This window comes from Siphateles boraxobius, unplaced genomic scaffold, assembly GCF_051911475.1.
Source record: "Siphateles boraxobius isolate OS27281-9 unplaced genomic scaffold, OSU_SipBor_1 260, whole genome shotgun sequence".
NCBI classification, from domain to species: domain Eukaryota; kingdom Metazoa; phylum Chordata; class Actinopteri; order Cypriniformes; family Leuciscidae; genus Siphateles; species Siphateles boraxobius.
The window spans coordinates 108,789-132,500 of record NW_027508877.1 but is presented as its reverse complement, the minus strand read 5'-3'; the positions used below and the strand labels follow the sequence as shown (position 1 = coordinate 132,500).

Genomic DNA, 23,712 nt, shown 5'->3' with positions numbered 1-23,712 from the left:
GCTAAATTACATAATTTCAGCTGTATTTGACATCTAAATCTTTAAAGCGACAGAATGTCTCTGTCTTTTATGGTTGCTAATCGCCAAAAATAGCCAAACATGTTAAAATGTTGCCATCACTGCTCCTTGTCGTAAAACAAGTAAAAAAAAAATTTAATTAGCATATTCATGACATCATTTCGGCTATATTTACATGTAAATATCAGAGAGTGAAGTTTAAAAATAAAATGTTTAAATATAGCCAAAAAAGCTCCTTGTCGTAAAACTAATTACAAAACAAGTTGAAGCAACAATAAGAAAGTGTTAATTAGCATATTTGTGGCGCAATTGCATTGTATTTGCATTCTGCCAAATTTCAATGGAAAGTAGATGAAGACTTCGAAAGGAGGAAAATGACATAATTTTGGCTGTATTTACATGTAAATCTCAGAGAGTAAAGTTTGACGCAACAGAATATCTTAATTTTTTTGTCTTGTATGGTTGTTAATCGTAAAAAATAACCAAATATACTAGGGCTGTCAAGCGATTAAAACTTTTAATCTAATTAATTATATAATGTGGCAATTATTAATCGCACATAAAATTTGTTTGAGAAATTGGCATTTAGATACAGTTACGGACGTTTATTTACAGACGTTTATTTACAGATTTTTATTGCAGCTCAGAGGGGGGGTAACTACTTTTAATGAGAAGTAGCTAAAGACTATTTGTAAAATAGCATTAGGACATAATTTCGGCTGTATATGTAAATCTCAGAGAAAACGTTTGAAGCGACAGAATGTCTGTCTCTTAATCACCAAAAATAGACACATTTTTTTTAAATGCATCTTGTCGTAAAACAAGTTGCAGCATCAATGAGAAAGTCGCTATGTGCTAATTAGCATATTCATGATGACATCACGTCGTATTTGCATTCTACTCCACTACTACCTTTGCTGACAGACTGTACTTTAATACAGCAGAATTCCTTCAGTTTCTTTTGTCATACAGCATGAAATCTTGACATCCAAGACATCATTCATGTATAACCGTGACATCATGCGACAGTGGTACACAAGTTGAAGACAATGACTGTGCTTTGATTTTAGCTATATTTACATGTACCCAATCACTCCGAGATGACAGAATGTTTTTTTTTAATGTTTGTTAAAATATCAAATACAGGGTTCGTAGACAGTGTAAAATGAAATTCCAGGACTTTCAAAACACTACATGTTTGGTTTAAGGACTACAATCAGAGTTCTCACTGATCAAACAATTTCTTTAGTATAATTTAGTATTAAATACATTGTTTATAATGGCTATTATTGTTCAATAAATAATATTTTATGTTATAATGTTGGGAAAGATTGCATTTGTGCTTTTTAAAACAAAATATATATATATATATTTCATATATATTGTATTTAAATAAGTCAAGTACTTTTTAAGTACCTCTTTGTAAATATAAGTACTTTAAGCACCTTGTACGAACCCTTTCCCTGTATATAGCCAAAATAACATTATAAGAATTTGTCGCAACAATGAAAAAAAAGTTGCTAAATGTGGTAGCAAAATTTCTAAATTGGCAACACAGGACAATACGTGTGATACACAAGCCGCGTTTCCATTACCCTTCAAATTGCGCAAATGGAAATTGCGAATTGCAAATACGCCCAATGGAAACACGTCAATTTCGCAAAAACTCCCAATTATTGCAAAGTTTTTACGCTCGCATGAGATGATTTTTCAGGCAATTCGAAAAATAAATATTTCGCAAAACTGCAATGGAAACAGGTTTTGGGCATTTACAGTCACCTGACGCAGATGCCACGGTATGTTTGGACAGAATACGAGACATTTCTTTATTAAATTTCTTTATTATACGAGTTCTTTATTAAATTCATAAAAGACAAAAGAATTACAGGAATACTGGATTCTAAACCTCAAAGAAATGCCAATATCAAGACCTCGAAGCAGAAATGAGGGAGAAACACCTCATATATGCCGCTCACAGTATAAGGGTCTTTCCTTCCCATTAATGATTGGATAACACACACACACACGTCTCCTTTGATTAATAATATTGGCCAGTGCAGTGGCTGGGATGTACATAAACCCACCAACATCTGTCGCCACGATTTTTGGAATGACTTATCGCGAGAGGAAAAAAATACGTTTTAGTTGCTTAACATCGGTTAATGGAAATGCCGTCATTTCGCAATCGTTTTTTGTCGACATTTAGAAAAAATCTCAAAAGTTTTGCGCAAATCTGTAATGTAAACGCGCGTGCTGTGACGATCTGACCTGTCTCTCTTCCTGCAGCCGGATGGGAACCGATCCCGGAGCTCCTGGAGGTGTTTCAGACGGAGTTCTCCCTGCGCCTCTTCTGGGGTCAAACGGGTGCGCAGGCCGAGCACAAGGAGCGCTGCGCCAAGTTCGACCGCATCCTCACGGTCCTGTCCAACAAACTGGAGCCGGATGGAGGATCTGAGGTCTGAGCTGCTCGAGGGACCGAGAAACGGCCTCTGAGCGACACCATGTCCAGTTTAAACAGACAGTTCAGCAAAAAAATCATCATTTACTCGCCCTTAAAGGTGCAGTGTGTAAGTTTTAGAGGCATCTAGTGGTGAGGTTGTGAATTGCACCCAACAGGAGTTACAGTGGCTGACAGGAAGTGATGTCGTCGTCTGAGACAGCAGAGAGTAGCCAGTTAAACAATGAGGTTTCTTTACAAAGATAATTTAAGAAATTATGTTTACTTAATTATTCATTAAAACAATATGTCATTGCGAATATTATTGTTACTTGTTCATCATTGTGTCAATGTTTTATTCGCTGACTTTAGCAGCTTCTTTGCACGAAGAACAACATAGTGAGGAAACGTGTTTGTCCGTTCAGGGCCACCGTAGAAACATGTCGATGTAAGGAGACCCGCGGTGTGTGTAGACAGAAACGGCTCATTCTAAGCTAATAAAAACATAACGGATCATTAAGTAAGGTCTTTATACACCATTATTATATTGCATTTCTGTCAACAGATCCTCCTAAATATTACACAATGCACCTTTAAGTTGTTCCTGTTCACACCTGTTCCAAACCTGTATGAATTAATTTTTTTCTGCTGAGCACAAAGAAGGTATTTTGAAGAATATGGGTAAACAGTTGATGACCCCATAGTTTGAAAAAATACCATGGAAGTCAATGTTTGGTTTCCGACATTCTTCAAAATGTTTGGGTGAACTATCTCTTTAATATCCCTGTCATTGATTAAATATTCAGATAACAATAAGTGTTAAAAAAGACAAGAAAGACTGAAGCACAATCAGATGATAAAGGACTTTCAGACATCATGTGACTTTTCCCAAGTTGGTAGCCGTTGTTTTAACATTGAAAATATTGCAGATTTCAGCTTTGTTTCTATTGTGATGCATTTGAGACCTGGATGATGATGTTTCAAAACTGTGATTTTGTTCACGCTCGAGTGAAATATGCCAAATATGCCCAATTTCAGAGGCAGTTTATATGGAAAGAATATATTTTAGTTTCTTAATGAATTAAAATGGAAATTTATACATCGAACCGAGTCTGCTTTAATTTACAATCAACATGAAACAGGATTCACAATCACAACCCTTTACTTTCGAATTAGAGTTGGGGGTAAGAACAGTATTCACAAAACGGGACTGAATAGAAATCAAAAGTGGAAAAGAAAATAATTGGAAAAAGAAAATTGTTTTAGAGCTTGGACAAGTTAACATTTTGACGTATTCTTCAAATTAAGATGCACTAGTGAATTCACACTACACCCCTAGGTAATGTATTAAAGTTAATTAAGTTTCATGTTGATAACATGATAATATTGCGGTTATGTGTCGCCAGTAGAGGGAGACACACACACACACACACACACATGCACAAATGTACCAAAACCAAAACACAACTCAACGACTAATCGTCATTTCGATCTGATGTCTGTACACACTCACATTAGTACCAATGATAGTATCATGTTTTGACAGACACACACACACAACTTTGCAAACAAATGCAAACAACTTTTTCATAGTTGACAAATTTCCATAACATGGATTACTAAGTAACTGAAACTGAACTCTCTTTATATCGTTCTTGTTAACCGGGCCAATTCTTAAAAAATAAAAATAGTGAAACATTTATAATGATAACGATTAGAGGAACGCACTTTCAATCCATCAGCCAATCAGAATCCATTAACTGCAACAGTAATCAGTAGTAACAGTTATCATGTTTGGTGTGAACAGACTTTAATTCAGCACTAAAACATACAGAAGCAGAGTCAAACGTTGGACACACATGACTGTATTTATGTTAAAACAATGTGACATGAAGGCTTATGCTCACATGTGTGCAATAATCAACAAACACAACAGAAACAAACAATGAACATGATCTTTAAAACTACAAATGCACAGAAAAATCACCAGCAGAAGCATATAACAAACTGAGAGAAAAGAAAGAAAACACTCCACACAATAGCATAAAACAGGAGTATATGGAGTGAGTGTCACATGACGTTATCAAATGATCTTTATGTATGAGGCCGGCACGTATCCCACATCTCCATTGGCTCTCTGAACTCTGACCCAGCCGTCACCCTGATCCTCATCCATCAGACTCAGCTGCTCGCCCGCCTGCATGCACACGGCTCCCTCGCTGCTGCCTGCGCACACACACACGCGCACACACACACACACACACACACACACACACACACACACACACACACACACACACACACACACACACGCACACACGCACACACGCACACACACACACACACACACACACACGCTCAGAAAGAGGCTCAAGGGAAGACCGGCAGGAACAAACGTGCAACAACAGCTCTCAAAAGTAAGTCATCATAGTTGGATAAACTTCTATAGTGGTGAATGGGAAAATACAACTAATATATTTTTCGTGTTCCCAGTTTCCCCAACAGTAAATTACAAACAACAAAGTTTCTATGACTTTCCTAAAGAGGAAGGAAACATCCTTGAGAGATTGTTTACATTAGTCAGAGGACGGATGTCATATTTGCTGCTGTATTAGAAATACTCACTAGTTTTCTGTAGTTTTATGCCAAGGTAAGAACACAATATTTATTCATATAAATGTAAGAAAAAAATGCTTTTGTAAATCATATTTATGACAAATTATTACATACCAAGTCATATTTATGAGATATTCAAAATTACGACATACTAAGTCATAATTTTGAGATAGTGTCATTATTTTGGCTTTTCAAGTCCTATTTATTAATGTAGTTGAAATTATTACTTAAAATGACAAGACAAAGTTAAAATTGTAACTTACAAATTTATATATGAGATGAAAAGTTGAAAGTATAACAATGTAAATTTCAATATTTATCATAAAAATGACTTAGTGCGTTTCTACCTTTGTCATAATTGTGGATTTAAGTCATAATAATAAAGATAGTCGAAATTATGAAAAACAGTCACATTTACGACGAAAAGTCAAAATTATGACTTAAAACGACAATTAAGACAAGTCAGAATTATAATATACAAAGTTATATTTGTGAGATGAAGTCAAATTTACGACTTAAAACAAGACAGTCATTTAAGTCACAATTTCAACTTTTTGTGTCGTTTTAAGTCATAAATTTGACTTCATCTCATAAATATAACTTTATACATTAAACAATTGAGATAGAAAGTCAGAATTATAGAGTAATAATTTCACTTTACAACTAATAAATATGACGAAGTCAAAATGATGGCATACTATCTCATAATTATGACTTAGTACGTCAATTTCGACTTCTTGTGTGACAAAGAGTTTAAACTGATAGAAACAATTTATGATAGAAAAGTCAAAATTGGCATATTAAGTCATAATTATAAAGATGAAGTCAAAATTATGACATTATTATTAGATGTAAACTAAAATGACTTAACTTTAAACTACAATTATGACAATATTAATATGAGATCATAGTCATATTTATGAGATGAAAGGTCAAAGTTATGACATAAGTGTAATGATCAGAAGGATGTTGAAGAACAGAAGAAAGGGAAAGAAACTCACCGTCAAAGTCATAGAGCGCTGTACACTGGCCGACGGGTAAGTCCACCTCAAACTCTTCCTCAAAACCACATTCATAGATGTTCTCTGACGGAGACGTGGTGGACTCACTCAGCACAGTCAGATACTCCGAACTACACACACACAAACATCACACACACACACACACACACACAGTCAAAACTACAAACAGCTACCCAACAACTTCAGGAGTTTTTTCATGTGCTGAAAGAGTTAATAAAGCACTGACTCTCACACTGACTCGCTGACTCTCACACTGACTCGCTGACTCTCACACTGACTCGCTGACTCTCACACTGACTCGCTGACTCTCACACTGACTCGCTGACTCTCACACTGACTCGCTGACTCTCACACTGACTCGCTGACTCTCACACTGACTCGCTGACTCTCACACTGACTCGCTGACTCTCACACTGACTCGCTGACTCTCACACTGACTCGCTGACTCTCACACTGACTCGCTGACTCTCACACTGACTCGCTGACTCTCACACTGACTCGCTGACTCTCACACTGACTCGCTCACTCTCACACTGTCTCGCTCACTCTCACACTGTCTCGCTCACTCTCACACTGTCTCGCTCACTCTCACACTGTCTCGCTCACTCTCACACTGTCTCGCTCACTCTCACACTGTCTCGCTCACTCTCACACTGTCTCGCTCACTCTCACACTGACTCGCTCACTCTCACACTGACTCGCTCACTCTCACACTGACTCGCTCACTCTCACACTGACTCGCTCACTCTCACACTGACTCGCTCACTCTCACACTGACTCGCTCACTCTCACACTGACTCGCTCACTCTCACACTGACTCGCTCACTCTCACACTGACTCGCTCACTCTCACACTGACTCGCTCACTCTCACACTGACTCGCTCACTCTCACACTGACTCGCTCACTCTCACACTGACTCGCTCACTCTCACACTGACTCGCTCACTCTCACACTGACTCGCTCACTCTCACACTGACTCGCTCACTCTCACACTGACTCGCTCACTCTCACACTGACTCGCTCACTCTCACACTGACTCGCTCACTCTCACACTGACTCGCTCACTCTCACACTGACTCGCTCACTCTCACACTGACTCGCTCACTCTCACACTGACTCGCTCACTCTCACACTGACTCGCTCACTCTCACACTGACTCGCTCACTCTCACACTGACTCGCTCACTCTCACACTGACTCGCTCACTCTCACACTGACTCGCTCACTCTCACACTGACTCGCTCACTCTCACACTGACTCGCTCACTCTCACACTGACTCGCTCACTCTCACACTGACTCGCTCACTCTCACACTGACTCCCTCACTCTCACACTGACTCACTCACTCTCACACTGACTCACTCACTCTCACACTGACTCACTCACTCTCACACTGACTCACTCACTCTCACACTGACTCACTCACTCTCACACTGACTCACTCACTCTCACACTGACTCACTCTCACACTGACTCACTCTCACACTGACTCACTCTCACACTGACTCACTCTCACACTGACTCACTCTCACACTGACTCACTCTCACACTCACTGGAACTGACCTGGCGGGCGAGAACTGCAGTGTCCCTCCACCGGCTTCAGTCAGCTGACCCTGAGGAACACACGTTTATATGAGTGTGTGAGTCGAGTGCAAAGCCTTATACAACACAGCTGCACAGTAATGAACAGAATCAATGCTCAAACAATCAAATATGAGACCAATTCAAGAGTCATTATTCAGCTCATATTCTGTTCTGGTCTGATAGTGTCCGTGCAGTCAGATCAATAATATTACTGAAAATGAAGTAGTGTGTGTGTGAACCTGGTATTTGCTGATCTCTCCTCTGAGTCTGGCGATGTTATTAGCCGTTTCTATGATCTGAGGCTGAAGGCTGGACGGATCGCCGAGCTGCGAGTTCCGCTCATAAACACCCTTCATCTTCATCAGAGCCTCGCTGACGGACACACACACACACACACACACACACACAGACACACAGTTAAAGCGGATCAGAAAGTTTAATTGAAACAGGATCAGTTAATGTAGCTGGGTTCACATGAATCCAAGCTCAAAAACGCTTTCATTTTTTCATAATAATCAATGCATCATCAGCTCTTTTCTCAAAACAGCGTCTTCTCGACATGAACAACACGAACCAAACTCCTCCAGTCTCAGATACAACTACAGTGTTTGAGGGCGGGGCTAAGAGATGCTTCAGCCAATCAAGACCAGAGACTGTCATTATGCAAACTAGTGAAAAACCTACAGCAGGAAGTGAGACTGAAGTACTAACGACCCGATTCAGTTCAGAATCACTTCTTTCTTTTGGAAAACAATAACTCCATTTATCTGCACTTTAACCTTTAAAACTTTGCAGATATGAAAGGTAATATTCAAAATAGCACAATGGGGCACTTTAATAAAAGTTTTTATAAGAAGTTGCTGGAATATTGGATATTATTAAAGTTTAACTCACACTCACGTGTCACAGAGATGCTAGGAAAGTAGAATCAGATGGATTGATGCGAATACAACGAAAAAAATTATAAAAATATGCAGTCACTACAAACATGAGAGGAGTTTATGTGTCCCGTAGACATTTTGTGAAAACTGAGGTTTATAATGTTTTGGCACTACTAGATTTTTTTGTTTTTTTTAACAATTGTCTCGTAAACATGTCTTTCTTGCATCGGCGGGTTATTGTGTCTCATGTAATCGTGTAAAAGTAAATGATTTGAACCTCTGCTCCGTCTCTTTCTGCAGCTCTTTCTGTACGTCGTCCATCTTCTCCTGCAAACGCTTGAGTCTCTGATCTGGAGGAAGACGAGATAAGTCCTCCGACGAAGACGGCTACACACACACACACACACACACATTAAACCTTCTAAAAGTGTATTTTTAATACAGGTTAATCTTACATAAACCCCTCCCACACACAGCATAAAGCAATCAGTCCAGCCAAACTGTCAATCATACTGACTAATGAAATAAATAAATAAATAATTAAACAAACACCCATCAACGATCATAAGATGTTGTGACAGTAAAAACGGGTCATAATTGCGTGGTTTATTTGTGTTCATAAGCACACAAGAAATTCTTACGAATAATTTTTGCCTAATTCACAACATAATCCAGATTTTTTTTATAACTTTGTTCTATGTTAATATTTTCAATGCATTATTATGCAGTGAAACCTCACGGCGCAAGCTATAATTCTCCTTTTCTTCCTCCTTTACTCTTTAAATAGTTTTTCCAACTTAAAATGCCATAAAATTTAACGTTTAGTCAACTCGAAATATGAAGCTCATTACAGGCACACTTGTTTTGTGCTGCGCTGCATTAGAAATGAAATCAAATCAAACTACAGAACACTAAACAAGACGATCATTCACTGGATCTCAATCACTTTAAATGTCTTTGAATGAGTATAAAAGTCATGCAGGAAATAAAGCTTCTCACCGTACCATGTTTTTATCAGGAGACGTCACCTGAAAATTCTAACACAACAAACGTTAGATTCAGATTCAGATTGTTTTATTTAGTGCCATATCAGCATCCAAGGCTATTTTCATGGCAAAAATTTAAATTACAAAAATACAAATAAATACAATAAAAACCAAACAAACAAAAACAGCAAGTCATACTATACAAGATTTTTTAAATGAACATGATGATAAAATCCAAAACCTTTTCATGCATAAACAAACATTAGTATATATATATATATATATACAGTCAAACCAAAATTTATTCAGACGCCTTCAACATTTCTCACATTATCACAGTTTATTCAGTATAGTTTCGAAAATTTTAATAAAATATGACAAGAACTCTTTCAAGAATTTTACACGGTGCTGTAAAAAAGATCGCATTAGAAAAAACAATTCAGCAAAACATGGTCAATTTAAAATGTCTGAATAATTTTTGGTCCCACATTTTAATAAATTTTACTGGTAGTCACTGTATGAAGAATTATTGTGTATGTCACAGTTTAATTTATTTTGCTCTCCTCATTTACATAAATTAACTATAGAGTCCTGCATACTCTAGTAAAAAAAAAAAAAAAAATTATATCTGGTGTCTGAATAATTTTTGGTTCGACTGTATATGAATATATATATAAAGCTGGAGAGATGCAGGGTTAGACTGGTGATAATCTCTTCATCTGGTGTGTGTGTATGTGTGTGTGTGTATAGATCTGTAACCTGCAGGCGAAGGAAGTACCTGTTTTTTCTTGAACAGTTGTTTGATGCGCACCTTGGGCAGGTGTGGTGTGTTGTCAGACGCGCCAGGTTTGATTCCCTGACTGTAATCCTCAAACTCCACGTCAGCAGGGGGCGCTGCGCCAGATCTGTGCTGCTCGATGAGCACCAGAGTGTCCTACACACACACACACACTCAAGTTTCACACGAGTTTCAGGATATTTTCTCTTTTTTTAATCAACATTTTATCATAGGTTTCAGCTGCATCAGAAACATATCACAGATTCAATGAACTATATACACAGTTCTACTGTGATACTCAGTCAGTATCATACTGACCTGACCGACAGCTTCAGTGATTATAAAACAAGCGCTGCTCTTTGATTTCTGTGTAATTCAGTCAAAATTTGAAGAAAAGTGCTTGTTTTTCATTAGACTTTGTGATTTCCTACTTTTTTCCAAACATTAGGGAATGGAAATGACTAATTAGACAATAAGTGCTCCGCCGCCGCCAACTACTGGTTATAGTATTATTATTATTTATTTTTTAGATAAAAGTGTTTGCCATTTTTCCAACATCTTTTAACTTTTAGTTTTCCAAATCATCACAATTAAACAATATTTAGAGCTTTGAGGAGCTAGAAAAAGTGTGAAGTACTTGAATTTCACTCATAATGTAATATATGAATAATGTAAAAATTATTCAACTATTTCTATCACAATACCATGGTACCAGTTAGTGTAACAACATGAAATCCACAGCAGGGAGATCTCTTACTAAATTTACTCGCACTGGCAGAAATAAACTCCTATCACGGCCAGTGTTCCTGAACTTCCTTCAGGCTGAGTAAAGTTAGAAAACCAGCTAGCAGAAAACCATACAAGCTTCATACTATGATATTTCAATGAACACAGTGTGTGTGTGTGTGTGTGTGTGTGTGTGTGTGTGTGTGTGTGTGTGTGTGTGTGTGTGTGTGGGTGTGTGTGAGAGAGTGAATGAATGAGTGTTTGAGTAAATGTGTGTGTGAGTGAGTAAATGTGTGTGTGTGAGAGTGAATGAGTGAGTGAGTAAATGTGTGTGTGAGTGAGTAAATATGTGTGTGAGTAAGTGAGTGTGTGTGTGTGTGTGAGTGAGTGAGTGAGTGAGTGAGTAAATGTGTGTGTGTGTGTGTGTAAGTGTGTGTGTGTGTGTGTGTGTGTGTGAGTGCGTGAGTAAATTGTGTGAGTGTGTGTCAGAGTGGGTGAATGAGTGAGTGAGTGAGTGAGAGTGAATGATTGAGTAAGTGTGTGTGAGTAAATGTGTGTGTGAGTGAGTAAATGTGTGTGTGAGTGAGTGAATGATTGAGTAAGTGTGTGTGAGTAAATGTGTGTGTGAGTGAGTGAGTGAGTGAGTGAGTGAATGAGTGAATGATTGAGTAAGTGTGTGTGAGTAAATGTGTGTGTGAGTGAGTAAATGTGTGTGTGTGTGAGTGAGTGAGTGAATGTGTGTGAGTGAGTAAATGTGTGTGTGAGTGAGTGAGTGAATGAGTGAGTGAATGATTGAGTGAGTGAGTGAGTGAGTGATTGAGTGAGTGAATGAGTGAATGATTGAGTAAGTGTGTGTGAGTAAATGTGGTGTGAGTGAGTAAATGTGTGTGTGAGTGAGTGAGTGAGTGAGTGAGTGAGTGAGTGAGTGAGTGAGTGAATGATTGAGTAAGTGTGTGTGAGTAAATGTGGTGTGAGTGAGTAAATGTGTGTGTGAGTGAGTGAGTGAATGAGTGAATGATTGAGTAAGTGTGTGTGAGTAAATGTGTGTGTGAGTGAGTGAATGAATGAGTGAGTGAGTGATTGAATGAGTGAGTGAGTGATTGAATGAGTGAGTGAGTGAGTGATTGAGTAAATGTGTGTGTGAGTGAGTGTGTGAGAGTGAATGAATGAGTGAGTGAGTGTACTTTTACAACAATCTTTGTTAGGACCAGTTTGAGTTTTAGACCATTGGAGTGAGGACAAAGAGAGAGAAGTGAGGACATTTTGGCCGGTCCTCACTTTCTGAGACCCCTTTAAAGGCCTGTTTGAGGATCCAGACTTGGTTTTAGGGATAAGGTTATAATTAGGTTAAGGGTAGGTTTAGGGTAAGGGTTCGGGTTAAGCACATAGTTGTGATGAGTAAGGTTAGGGTAAGCGGCTAGAGATCGCATTGTGTCAGTGAATGTCCTCATAAAGAAAGATGTACAAGAGTGTGTGTGTGTATGTGTGTGTGTGTGTGTGTGTGTGTGTGTGTGTGTGTGTGTGTGTGTGTGAGAGAGAGCGAATGAGTGAGTGAGTTTGTTTGTACACACTTGTTTCTCATCGATGTTCCTCCCGGTGCTGCTGATCGTGTCCAGACACTTGATGATGTTGGGCAGGATCTTCTTCTCGGTCTCGGAGAACTGCACGTACCCGTCGGCCAGCAGCCGGATGCGCCGCTCCTCCAGTTCCTGCAGCTTCTGTCGACGACACACACCACGTGTTCAATATTCATCTCGGGACGATTCCCTCGATCAAACCACATGAGGACGCACCTTAAACACGGAGGGAATCTCTGAGTGGTAGAGGTTGCTCTGCTCCTTGTTGTACCTCTGGAGTTGTGAGGCGTATTCGTTCTTACTCTCGTCCGCGATGTGGATGCGACTGTGTGCGTGCTGTTTGGCCTAAAACACACACACACATGATGCATCATCAAACCCAGAGCACAAGTCGTATGAAGAGTGCGTGTGTGGTTTGCCTGTACCCTGTCCACTTCTGCTTTAGTCGAGTTTGTGTCCTGCTGCACTCTCTCTGTTTGCTGATTGGCCTTTTCTGCTTCTCTCCATTCCTTCTCAAAACGCCTCTTACTCTGGTTAGAAAAATCAATCAATCAATCAATCAGTCATGATGTAATCTCGCGCAGGGATGCATGTGTTCATGTTTTTGTGTACGGAGGCTGCTTTACAGTTTTTTTCATTAAAGAAAATTAATTAAATATTTTTTCTTAAATGAAATAACCACTAAAATAATACATTTTCATGACCAAAACAAAGTAGAATAAAAAAAAATTGCACAGATTAGTTTGAGGTACGTCAACATTGACATATTGTAAATGTTTCAAATCTTTTTTGTGTCCTTTTGTTTTTTAATCTTTTTTTATTGTTTTTTTGTGCGTCAAATCTCAGTCTGAACTATTATTGTTAAGAAAAGTAAAGACAATTGGCTAAAATTTAAACAAAACTATTTTCATTACTCAAAAACAAACTAAACTAGAGTAAAATAAAAAAAATATAGGTGCAATCATCGACGATGGGCCCAAACCCTGCTGGCTTTAGGGAAAATGTGCATTTAATGCGGGTAAATAATCGCACATCTCGCACGCTTACTCTCTCTCTCACACACACACTTGCTCACTCACTCACTCGCTCACACTCTCTCTCACACACACACACTCACATTTTTTGCTCACTCACTCCCATCGCTCGCTCACTCACTCACTCGTACACCCACTCGCTCGCTCGCTCACCCACTCTCTCTCACACACACACACACACACACACACACACACACACACACACACACTCACATTTTTTGCTCGCGTACTCCCATCGCTCCTTCGATCACATCACTCACTCGTACACCCTCTCACACACACACTCACACACAAACACTCACTCACTCACTCACTCATTCGCTCGTTCACTTACTCATTCACTTACTCACTCCCCCTCTCACTCACACACACACACACACTTGCTCACTCACACACACACACACTCACTCGCTCACTCACACTAACTCACTCACACTAACTCACTCACACACACACACACACACACACACACACACACACACACACACACACACACACACACACACACACACACACACACACACACACACACACACACACACACACACACACACACACACACACACACACACACACACACACACACACACACTCGCTCACTCACTTATTCACTTACTCACTCCCCCTCTCACTCACACACACAAACACTCGCTCACTCACACACACACTCACTCACTCGCTCACTCACACTAACTCACACTAACTCACTCACACTCACTCACACACACACACACACACACTCGCTCACTCACTTATTCACTTACTCACTCCCCCTCTCACTCACACACACAAACACTCGCTCACTCACACACACACTCACTCACCTCACTCACACACACACACTCTCTCACTCACACACACACTCACTCGCTCACTCACTTATTCACTTACTCACTCCCCCTCTCACTCACACACACACTCACACTCACTCGCTCACTCACACACACTCACTCCCCCTCTCACTCACAAACACACACACTCGCTCACTCACTTATTCACTTATTCACTTACTCACTCCCCCTCTCACTCACACACACAAACACTCGCTCACTCACACACACACTCACTCACCTCACTCACACACACACACTCTCTCACTCACACACACACTCACTCGCTCACTCACTTATTCACTTACTCACTCCCCCTCTCACTCACACACACACTCACTCCCCCTCTCACTCACACACACACTCACTCGCTCACTCGCTCACTCACTTATTCACTTACTCACTCCCCCTCTCACTCACACACACACTCACACTCACTCACTCACTCACTCCCCCTCTCACTCACAAACACACTCACTCGCTCACTCATACTCACTCTCTCACTCACTCACGCACTCACTCGCTCACTCACTTATTCATTTACTCACTCCCCCTCTCACTCACACACAAACAGTCGCTCACTCATACTCACTCACACACGCTCACTTACTCACTCACTCACTTATTCACTTACTTACTCCCCCTCTCACTCACACACACACTCACACTCTCACTCACACACACTCACTCACACTCACTCTCTCACTCACACACTCACTCGCTCACTCATACTCACTCTCTCACACACACTCACTCGCTCACTCATACTCACTCACTCACACACACACTCACTCGCACTCACTCGTTCACTCACTTATTCACTTACTCCCCCTCTCACTCACACACACTCACTCACTCACTCCCCCTCTCACACACACACACTCACACGCACCCACTCGCTCGCTCACTCACTTATTCACTTACTCCCCCTCTCACTCACACTCACTCGCTCACTCACTCACACTCACTCACACACACTCACTCGCTCACTCACTTATTCACTTACTTACTCCCCCTCTCACTCACTCTCTCACACTCACTCGCTCACTCATACTCACTCTCTCACTCACACACACACTCACTCGCTCACTCACACTCACTCTCTCACTCACACTCACTCGCTCACTCATACTCACTCTCTCACTCACACACACACACACACACTCACTCGCTCACTCACACTCACTCTCTCACTCACTCACACTCACTCTCTCACTCACTCACACTCACTCGCTCCCCCTCTGACACACACACTCACTCGCTCACTCACTTATTCATTTACTTACTCCCCCTCTCATTCACACACACACACACACACTCACTCGCTCACTCACACACACTCACTCGCTCACTCACTTATTCACTTACTTACTTACTCCCCCTCTCACTCACACACACACTCACACTCTCACTCACACACACTCACTCGCTCACTCATACTCACTCTCTCACTCACACACACACTCACTCGCTCACTCATACTCACTCACACACACACACACACACACACTCACTCGCTCACTCTCTCACTCACACACACTCACTCGTTCACTCACTTATTCACTTACTCCCCCTCTCACTCACACACACTCACTCTCTCACTCACACACACTCACTCGCTCACTCATACTCACTCTCTCACTCACACACACACTCACACTCACTCACACACACACACACACTCACTCGCTCACTCTCTCACTCACACACACTCACTCGTTCACTCACTTATTCACTTACTCCCCCTCTCACTCACACACACTCACTCGCTCACTCCCCCTCTCACTCACTCACACACACACACACTCACACGCACCCACTCGCTCGCTCACTCACTTATTCACTTACTCCCCCTCTCACTCACACTCACTCGCTCACTCACACTCACTCGCTCACTCACTTATTCACTTACTTACTCCCCCTCTCACTCACTCTCTCACACTCACTCGCTCACTCATACTCACTCTCTCACTCACACACACACACTCACTCGCTCACTCACACTCACACTCACTCTCTCACTCACTCACACTCACTCGCTCCCCCTCTGACACACACACTCACTCGCTCACTCACTTATTCATTTACTTACTCCCCCTCTCACTCACACACACAGACACTCACTCGCTCACTCACACTCACTCTCTCACTCACACACACTCACTCGCTCACTCACCTATTCACTTACTCCCCCTCTCACTCACTCACTCGCTCACTCATACTCACTCACTCGCTCACTCACTTATTCACTTACTCCCCCTCTCACTTACACACACACTCACTCGCTCACTCCCCCTCTCTCTCACTCACTCACACACACACACACACACACACACACACACACACACACACACACACAAACTCGCTCGCTCACTCACTCATTCACTTGCTCCCCCTCTCACTCACACACACTCACTCACTTATTCACTTACTCACTCCCCCTCTCACTCACACACACAAACAGTCGCTCACTCACACACACTCACTCACTTATTCACTTACTCACTCCCCCTCTCACTCACTCGCTCACTCACACTCACTCTCTCTCACACACACTCACTCGCTCACTCACTTATTCACTTACTTACTCCCCCTCTCACTCACTCACTCGCTCACTCATACTCACTCACTCACACACACACACACACACTCACTCGCTCACTCACTTATTCACTTACTCCCCCTCTCACTCACACACACACTCACTCGCTCACTCCCCCTCTCTCACTCACTCACACACACTTACTCGCTCGCTCACTCACTCATTCACTTGCTCCCCCTCTCACTCACACACACACACTCACTCACTTATTCACTTACTCACTCCCCCTCTCGCTCACACACACAAACAGTCGCTCACTCACACACGCTCACACACACTCACACTCTCACTCACACTCACTCGCTCACTCACTTATTCACTTACTCACTCCCCCTCTCACTCACAAACACACTCACTCGCTCACTCACACTCACTCGCTCACTCACACTCACTCACTCACACACACTCACACACACACTCACTCACACACACTCACTCGCTCACTCATACTCACTCTCTCACTCACACACACACACTCACTCGCTCACTCACACTCACACTCACTCTCTCACTCACTCACACTCACTCGCTCCCCCTCTGACACACACACTCACTCGCTCACTCACTTATTCATTTACTTACTCCCCCTCTCACTCACACACACAGACACTCACTCGCTCACTCACACTCACTCTCTCACTCACACACACTCACTCGCTCACTCACCTATTCACTTACTCCCCCTCTCACTCACTCACTCGCTCACTCATACTCACTCACTCGCTCACTCACTTATTCACTTACTCCCCCTCTCACTCACACACACACTCACTCGCTCACTCCCCCTCTCTCTCACTCACTCACACACACACACACACACACACACACACACACACACACACACACAAACTCGCTCGCTCACTCACTCATTCACTTGCTCCCCCTCTCACTCACACACACTCACTCACTTATTCACTTACTCACTCCCCCTCTCACTCACACACACAAACAGTCGCTCACTCACACACACTCACTCACTTATTCACTTACTCACTCCCCCTCTCACTCACTCGCTCACTCACACTCACTCTCTCTCACACACACTCACTCGCTCACTCACTTATTCACTTACTTACTCCCCCTCTCACTCACTCACTCGCTCACTCATACTCACTCACTCACACACACACACACACACTCACTCGCTCACTCACTTATTCACTTACTCCCCCTCTCACTCACACACACACTCACTCGCTCACTCCCCCTCTCTCACTCACTCACACACACTTACTCGCTCGCTCACTCACTCATTCACTTGCTCCCCCTCTCACTCACACACACTCACTCACTTATTCACTTACTCACTCCCCCTCTCGCTCACACACACAAACAGTCGCTCACTCACACACGCTCACACACACTCACACTCTCACTCACACTCACTCGCTCACTCACTTATTCACTTACTCACTCCCCCTCTCACTCACAAACACACTCACTCGCTCACTCACACTCACTCGCTCACTCACACTCACTCACTCACACACACTCACACACACACTCACTCACACACACTCACTCACTCATTCACTTACTTACTCCCCCTCTCACTCACACACTCACTCACTCGCTCACACTCACTCGCTCACTCACTTATTCACTTACTCACTCCCCCTCTCACTCACACACACACTCACTCGCTCACTCACACACACACTCACTCGCTCACTCACACTCTTACTCACACACACAAACACTCGCTCACTCACACACACTCACTCGCTCACTCACACACACACACACACACTCACTCGCTCACTCACACACACACTCACTCGCTCACTCACACTCTTACTCACACACACAAACACTCGCTCACTCACACACACTCACTCGCTCACTCACACACACACTCACTCGCTCACTCACACACACACTCACTCGCTCACTCACACTCTTACTCACACACACAAACACTCACTCACTCACTCGCTCACTCACTCACTTATTCACTTACTTACTCCCCCTCTCACTCACACACACACTCACTCACACACACCCACACACACCACACACACTCACTCACTCCCCCTCTCACTCACACACACAAACAGTCGCTCACTCACTCACTCTCTCACTCACACACTCACTCACTCTCTCACTCACACACTCACACACTCACTCACTCACTCACTCTCACTCACTCACACACTCACTCACACACTCACTCACACACTCACTCACACACTCACTCACTCACACACTCACTCACACACTCACTCACACACTCACACACTCACTCACTCACACACTCACTCACACACTCACTCTCACTCACACACTCACTCTCACACACTCACTCTCACACACTCACTCTCACACACTCACTCTCACACACTCACTCTCACACACTCACTCTCACACACTCACTCACTCTCACACACTCACTCTCACACACTCACTCTCACACACTCACTCTCACACACTCACTCTCACACACTCACTCTCACACACACACACACACATTCACATTCACTCGCTCACTCACTTATTCACTTACTCACTCCCCCTCTCACTCACACACATAAACACTCGCTCACTCACACTCACTCTCTCACTCACTTACTCACACACACAAACACTCGCTCTCTCACTCACTCACTAACTCACACATTTACTCACAATCTCCAGCTGTTTGAAGGTGATCTCCAGGTTCTGCTGAGCCTTCTTAACTTCACACAGATGCTACAAGAAAACGAGTTTCACACTAATGAGGATCATGACAGGGAACCGATATCCTGCATCTGTGTGCAGTGAGTGTGAGATGCGTGTGTTTGGGGTCTGGCTCACGTTCTTGCGCTCGTGCCGCAGCTCATGCAGGTTTTTGCTGAGCTCCACACAGATGGTGAGCGTCATGCTCTCGGACAGTTGCTCTCTGTGAGCCGCGTACTCGTTCAGCTCGTTCACCACGTCCTGAAACGACTGCTGACAGCTCAACCTGCGCACACACACACCGTCAACAACACGCGCTTACAGTGGGGCTGGCAAATCAAAATTTGAATTTCGAATATTCTTCGAATTAAAAAAATCAGTTGGTGGCAAAAATTGTGCACTAACACACTTGACGAAACCTGCACATCGGTCAGAGCTGAGTGTGTGTGTGTCTGTGTGTGTGTTTCATCAGCTGGACACACCGTCAACAGAAACCCGCTGCAGACCAAGCTGAGCGTCTGCTGTTTTTGACGAACAATATGTAAATGTAGTGAGTAGAAGTGTGTGTTTCTGAATGGCAGTTTGCTGTTTTGTGTTCATGTAGTTCATTACGGTGTGTGTTGAAGCGTGTGTTCTCAGGCTTACTGATGCACGAACACAGTTTTATGCACTATTGTAACCTAATTTTACTTGTTTGCACATTAGGGAAATTCTATTTTATTTAAGGACAATTGTTTCAAAAGTTAATGCAATTTAAAAGGTCGTTTCATTTCAATAAAAGATGCGATGCTTGATTTGGTTTATGTTCGCTTATTGCGCTCGCTTGCGCCCACATGTGGGCATAGGAGACATACAGCACTGTTTTTCCTCTAGCATTAAATATTGCCTTTAGAAAACAAATATAATTAGAATTTGGCTAATATTTAAGAAATAAATTCTAATTGAGCTTTTCAGCCATTTTGACAGCCCTAGTGCATTTACAGTCATGTGACTTGCATTGCATTCAAGATACGCATTTTATCAGTTCATGCATTCTCTGGGAATCGAACCCGAGATGTCAGTGTTGCTAGCACTGTTTTACTCACAGGAATGCTGATTATCAATGTTTAATCGAGCGATCGAGAGACGGTTCACTCACTTTGTGTCCTGATCGTCTTTGATGCCTCGTCTGGAATATTTCTTAGAGAGATTCCTTCAGGGAAACACACATAAAAAAAGGTTACACCACCAGGGGCCTTCAAGAACACAAGATAACTTTACATTTACGCACACGGAATAATTATCATAATAATAACAACTTTCCAAACACTGCCCCCACCCTTATATGAAAAAACGAAATGCTTTCGGTTGATTTGACCAAAGAAATGATGCAGAAACTAATTTAGGACGGCTTGCGGTGATGATGTTGCTCAACCTGTGCGAACTAATTAATATTCATGAGCCAATGCTCTCTATATAAGTGGGGTCTGTGGAAAAGTTTACAGAAAACAGTGTAAAAAATTAAAAATAATTAAGATTAAACAAATTTTTTTGATACATTGATTAAAATAAATTATAAATATTTAATACAATTTTTGCTATAAATAATGCATCTGATATCACAGTACTACAGTGAGTAGGAAAAAAGCTAAATAAATTAACGTAATAAACTAAATATTTTCCAAATAATAATACAAAAATATAGATATTAAATTCTTTTTATGTATAAATTGGGTCTTTATTCATCAAAATATATAACTCCCTTTGCCTTTTAAATTTTAATATAATATAAATTTGAGGATTTTGCAGGAGGATTTTTAATATTTTGAATTTTATTTTAAAAGGGACAATGCACATTAATTAACATGAGCACTCAAGTCCATCAAGTAAATGTGCCAGATTGAGCCATACAGGCTATTTTTCACCTGTATCATGATGATATTTGTGGGTTCGATGCGTCTAAACGATGGAAACCCCTGATCTACAGAAACACAAAGCTGTCTCTTGCCTGAGCAGTTTGGCGTAAGTCTGCTCAACCTCGGCTCTCTCTTTGACAAACTTCACGTATCGGTCCAGCAGATCCAGTCCGCTCTGAGTGTGTCGTTCAATCACGTCATGCTGGTCCTGCAAACACACCATACTGACTTGGATTAACAGTGCATTGATATTTGTCTCTGGTGGTGTGTAGGGTAGTCTGGTCTCAGAATAGGTGTGACACATTGATGTGTGTGTGTGTGTGTGTGTGTGTGGCTCTTTCTCTCACGTGCACACCCTCAAACTAGCTAGACTGGTCAATCTGCTTCATGCTAGTTGTGACAGAACGACCTGATGAGTCACATGACAAATCTGGCTTCAAGTTTAAATTCATTCAACTTATATTGCTTGTTACATTTAGCTAATTATAAATATTATAACCTACTTCTACTACCCCATGTGAAAATACAATATTTGATTACTTTATTAACATCTTATCTGCTTTTAAAATAATAATAATATTGTGTGTAATAATAAAGTGTAGCTAACTTGTATTTAAACCCAAAATGGTTAAGTAGATGCGCGCACACACACATACATCACTGTATCTTTAAAGGAAGTTGAGTTCTTATCTAGGATTTCATCACTCATGCTGTTCTTTTGGTCCTGGACTCATTTCGAAACAATCAGATGAAGAATAGTCTGTGTGATCTCTTCTTCTGTTCTGAGATGACCAGACACCTAAACCAGTTTAACCTGTAGAGAGTTAGTTTTAACCCAATTAAACTACACTAGCGCTGCTAAAACCTCAGCCAGTGAAAGGGAATCGCAGTCAAGCCGTCACGTGACGTAATACTTAATACAAGTAAACATTTAAATAAATAAGTGTTGTGACAAGATTTTTAGTTCCTTTACGGACGTTTAACATGTGAAGTGAAGTAGGTTATCTACTTTAAAACTGTTTTATAAAACCCAAATTAATTTACATGAGGAAAACATCCGATTTGACAAATAAAAGCGTTCACATTTGAAGCGTTTCTGTCGGGAATTGGTTTCATTCAGAACGTCATTACTTTCTGTGCCACAATGGTTGAATATAGCGTATAGATTATCAACATTAAAATCGGCGACATTTTTAATTTCAAATAAACGATTTGACGCGTTTACATGTGCCGCGTTTTTTGTCTACCGTTACCGTTTTGAAACCCAAGAACGAGCTCCACTAAGTTATATCGTTATAGTTACCTTTATATTATGATTGTCAGTGATTCTAGACAAGTAGCCTAGGCTAGCTAAACTTACTTTTTTTCAATCGTGAAAAAGTTCATCATTACTGCCCTTCACTTAAAAATGTCAATATAATGAAAATCCAAAGGACAGGTGTCTGGAAAACTGCAAGTGAATCAATGAACGCTTTAATCATGTATTTCTATTTGCAGTCAGTGATTAAAGGCAGAATGAACTTACCCACAGATCTGATCCCCAATCCATGATCTTTGATCAGAAACCACAGCAGTCTGAGACACGAAACTCCTACAGGAAGTTGTTTTAACTCAAAATCCTTTCATAAATATGAGGTAGTCCCTTTTATTGTTGGTCACGACACCTATAATCCCATAAAACACGGTTAACTCTCGTTTTTACCAGGTAAAGCGATCCTTGTGTGAGTGAAGAGAAGAGTAGTGTGGTTTCTCTCACGGATCTGTGGAGAGTGAGTTTCACTTCATGACACCTGAGTGAGTGAGTGAAAGAGTGAGTTCACAGGTGTAAGTTATATGATTGTGCTTCTGATTCACTGGTCGTTTTCAGTCGGTGGACATTTGACAAATAACACCGTTTCTAACTCCGTTAAGAATACAAATAAAACACTAGTAAAATGACAGTACTTTGTTATCCGAGATGATAAACGTGTCGTTTGTGACACACTGACATCTACTGGAATAAAAATATCCATACAAAAGGCTACTGAACCTGATTCGAGAACGGTGAACGGTGGACCAATCACAGTAGTT

General features: G+C 41.5%; 2 protein-coding genes across 7 annotated transcripts in view; one reads left to right on the top strand and one right to left on the bottom strand.

Moving 5' to 3' along the window:
• The window catches only part of LOC143752304 (breast cancer anti-estrogen resistance protein 3 homolog), a 29,970-nt gene extending 26,409 nt beyond the window's left edge, over positions 1-3,561 (top strand). For all 6 annotated transcript variants that reach the window (XM_077245431.1, XM_077245433.1, XM_077245432.1 and 3 more), the window contains one exon: positions 2,305-3,561. In XM_077245431.1, the coding sequence (XP_077101546.1) occupies positions 2,305-2,480 (176 nt within the window). In that variant the 3' untranslated portion in view covers positions 2,481-3,561. The remainder of the gene's footprint in view (positions 1-2,304) is intronic.
• A 687-nt stretch (positions 3,562-4,248) lies between these two features.
• Positions 4,249-23,629, bottom strand: LOC143752305 (cdc42-interacting protein 4 homolog). The gene is made up of 16 exons (XM_077245438.1): positions 23,399-23,629; positions 23,168-23,306; positions 21,735-21,850; positions 20,886-20,939; positions 19,886-20,033; positions 19,718-19,780; positions 13,052-13,156; positions 12,843-12,971; positions 12,621-12,767; positions 10,324-10,479; positions 9,564-9,596; positions 8,837-8,946; positions 7,918-8,050; positions 7,658-7,707; positions 6,073-6,203; positions 4,249-4,681 (listed from the first exon to the last, which is right to left on the bottom strand). The coding sequence occupies exons 2-16, from the start codon at positions 23,189-23,191 to the stop codon at positions 4,539-4,541; spliced, it is 1,542 nt and encodes a 513-aa protein (XP_077101553.1). The 5' UTR covers positions 23,192-23,306; positions 23,399-23,629; the 3' UTR covers positions 4,249-4,538.
• Between the last annotated feature and the right edge of the window lie 83 nt (positions 23,630-23,712).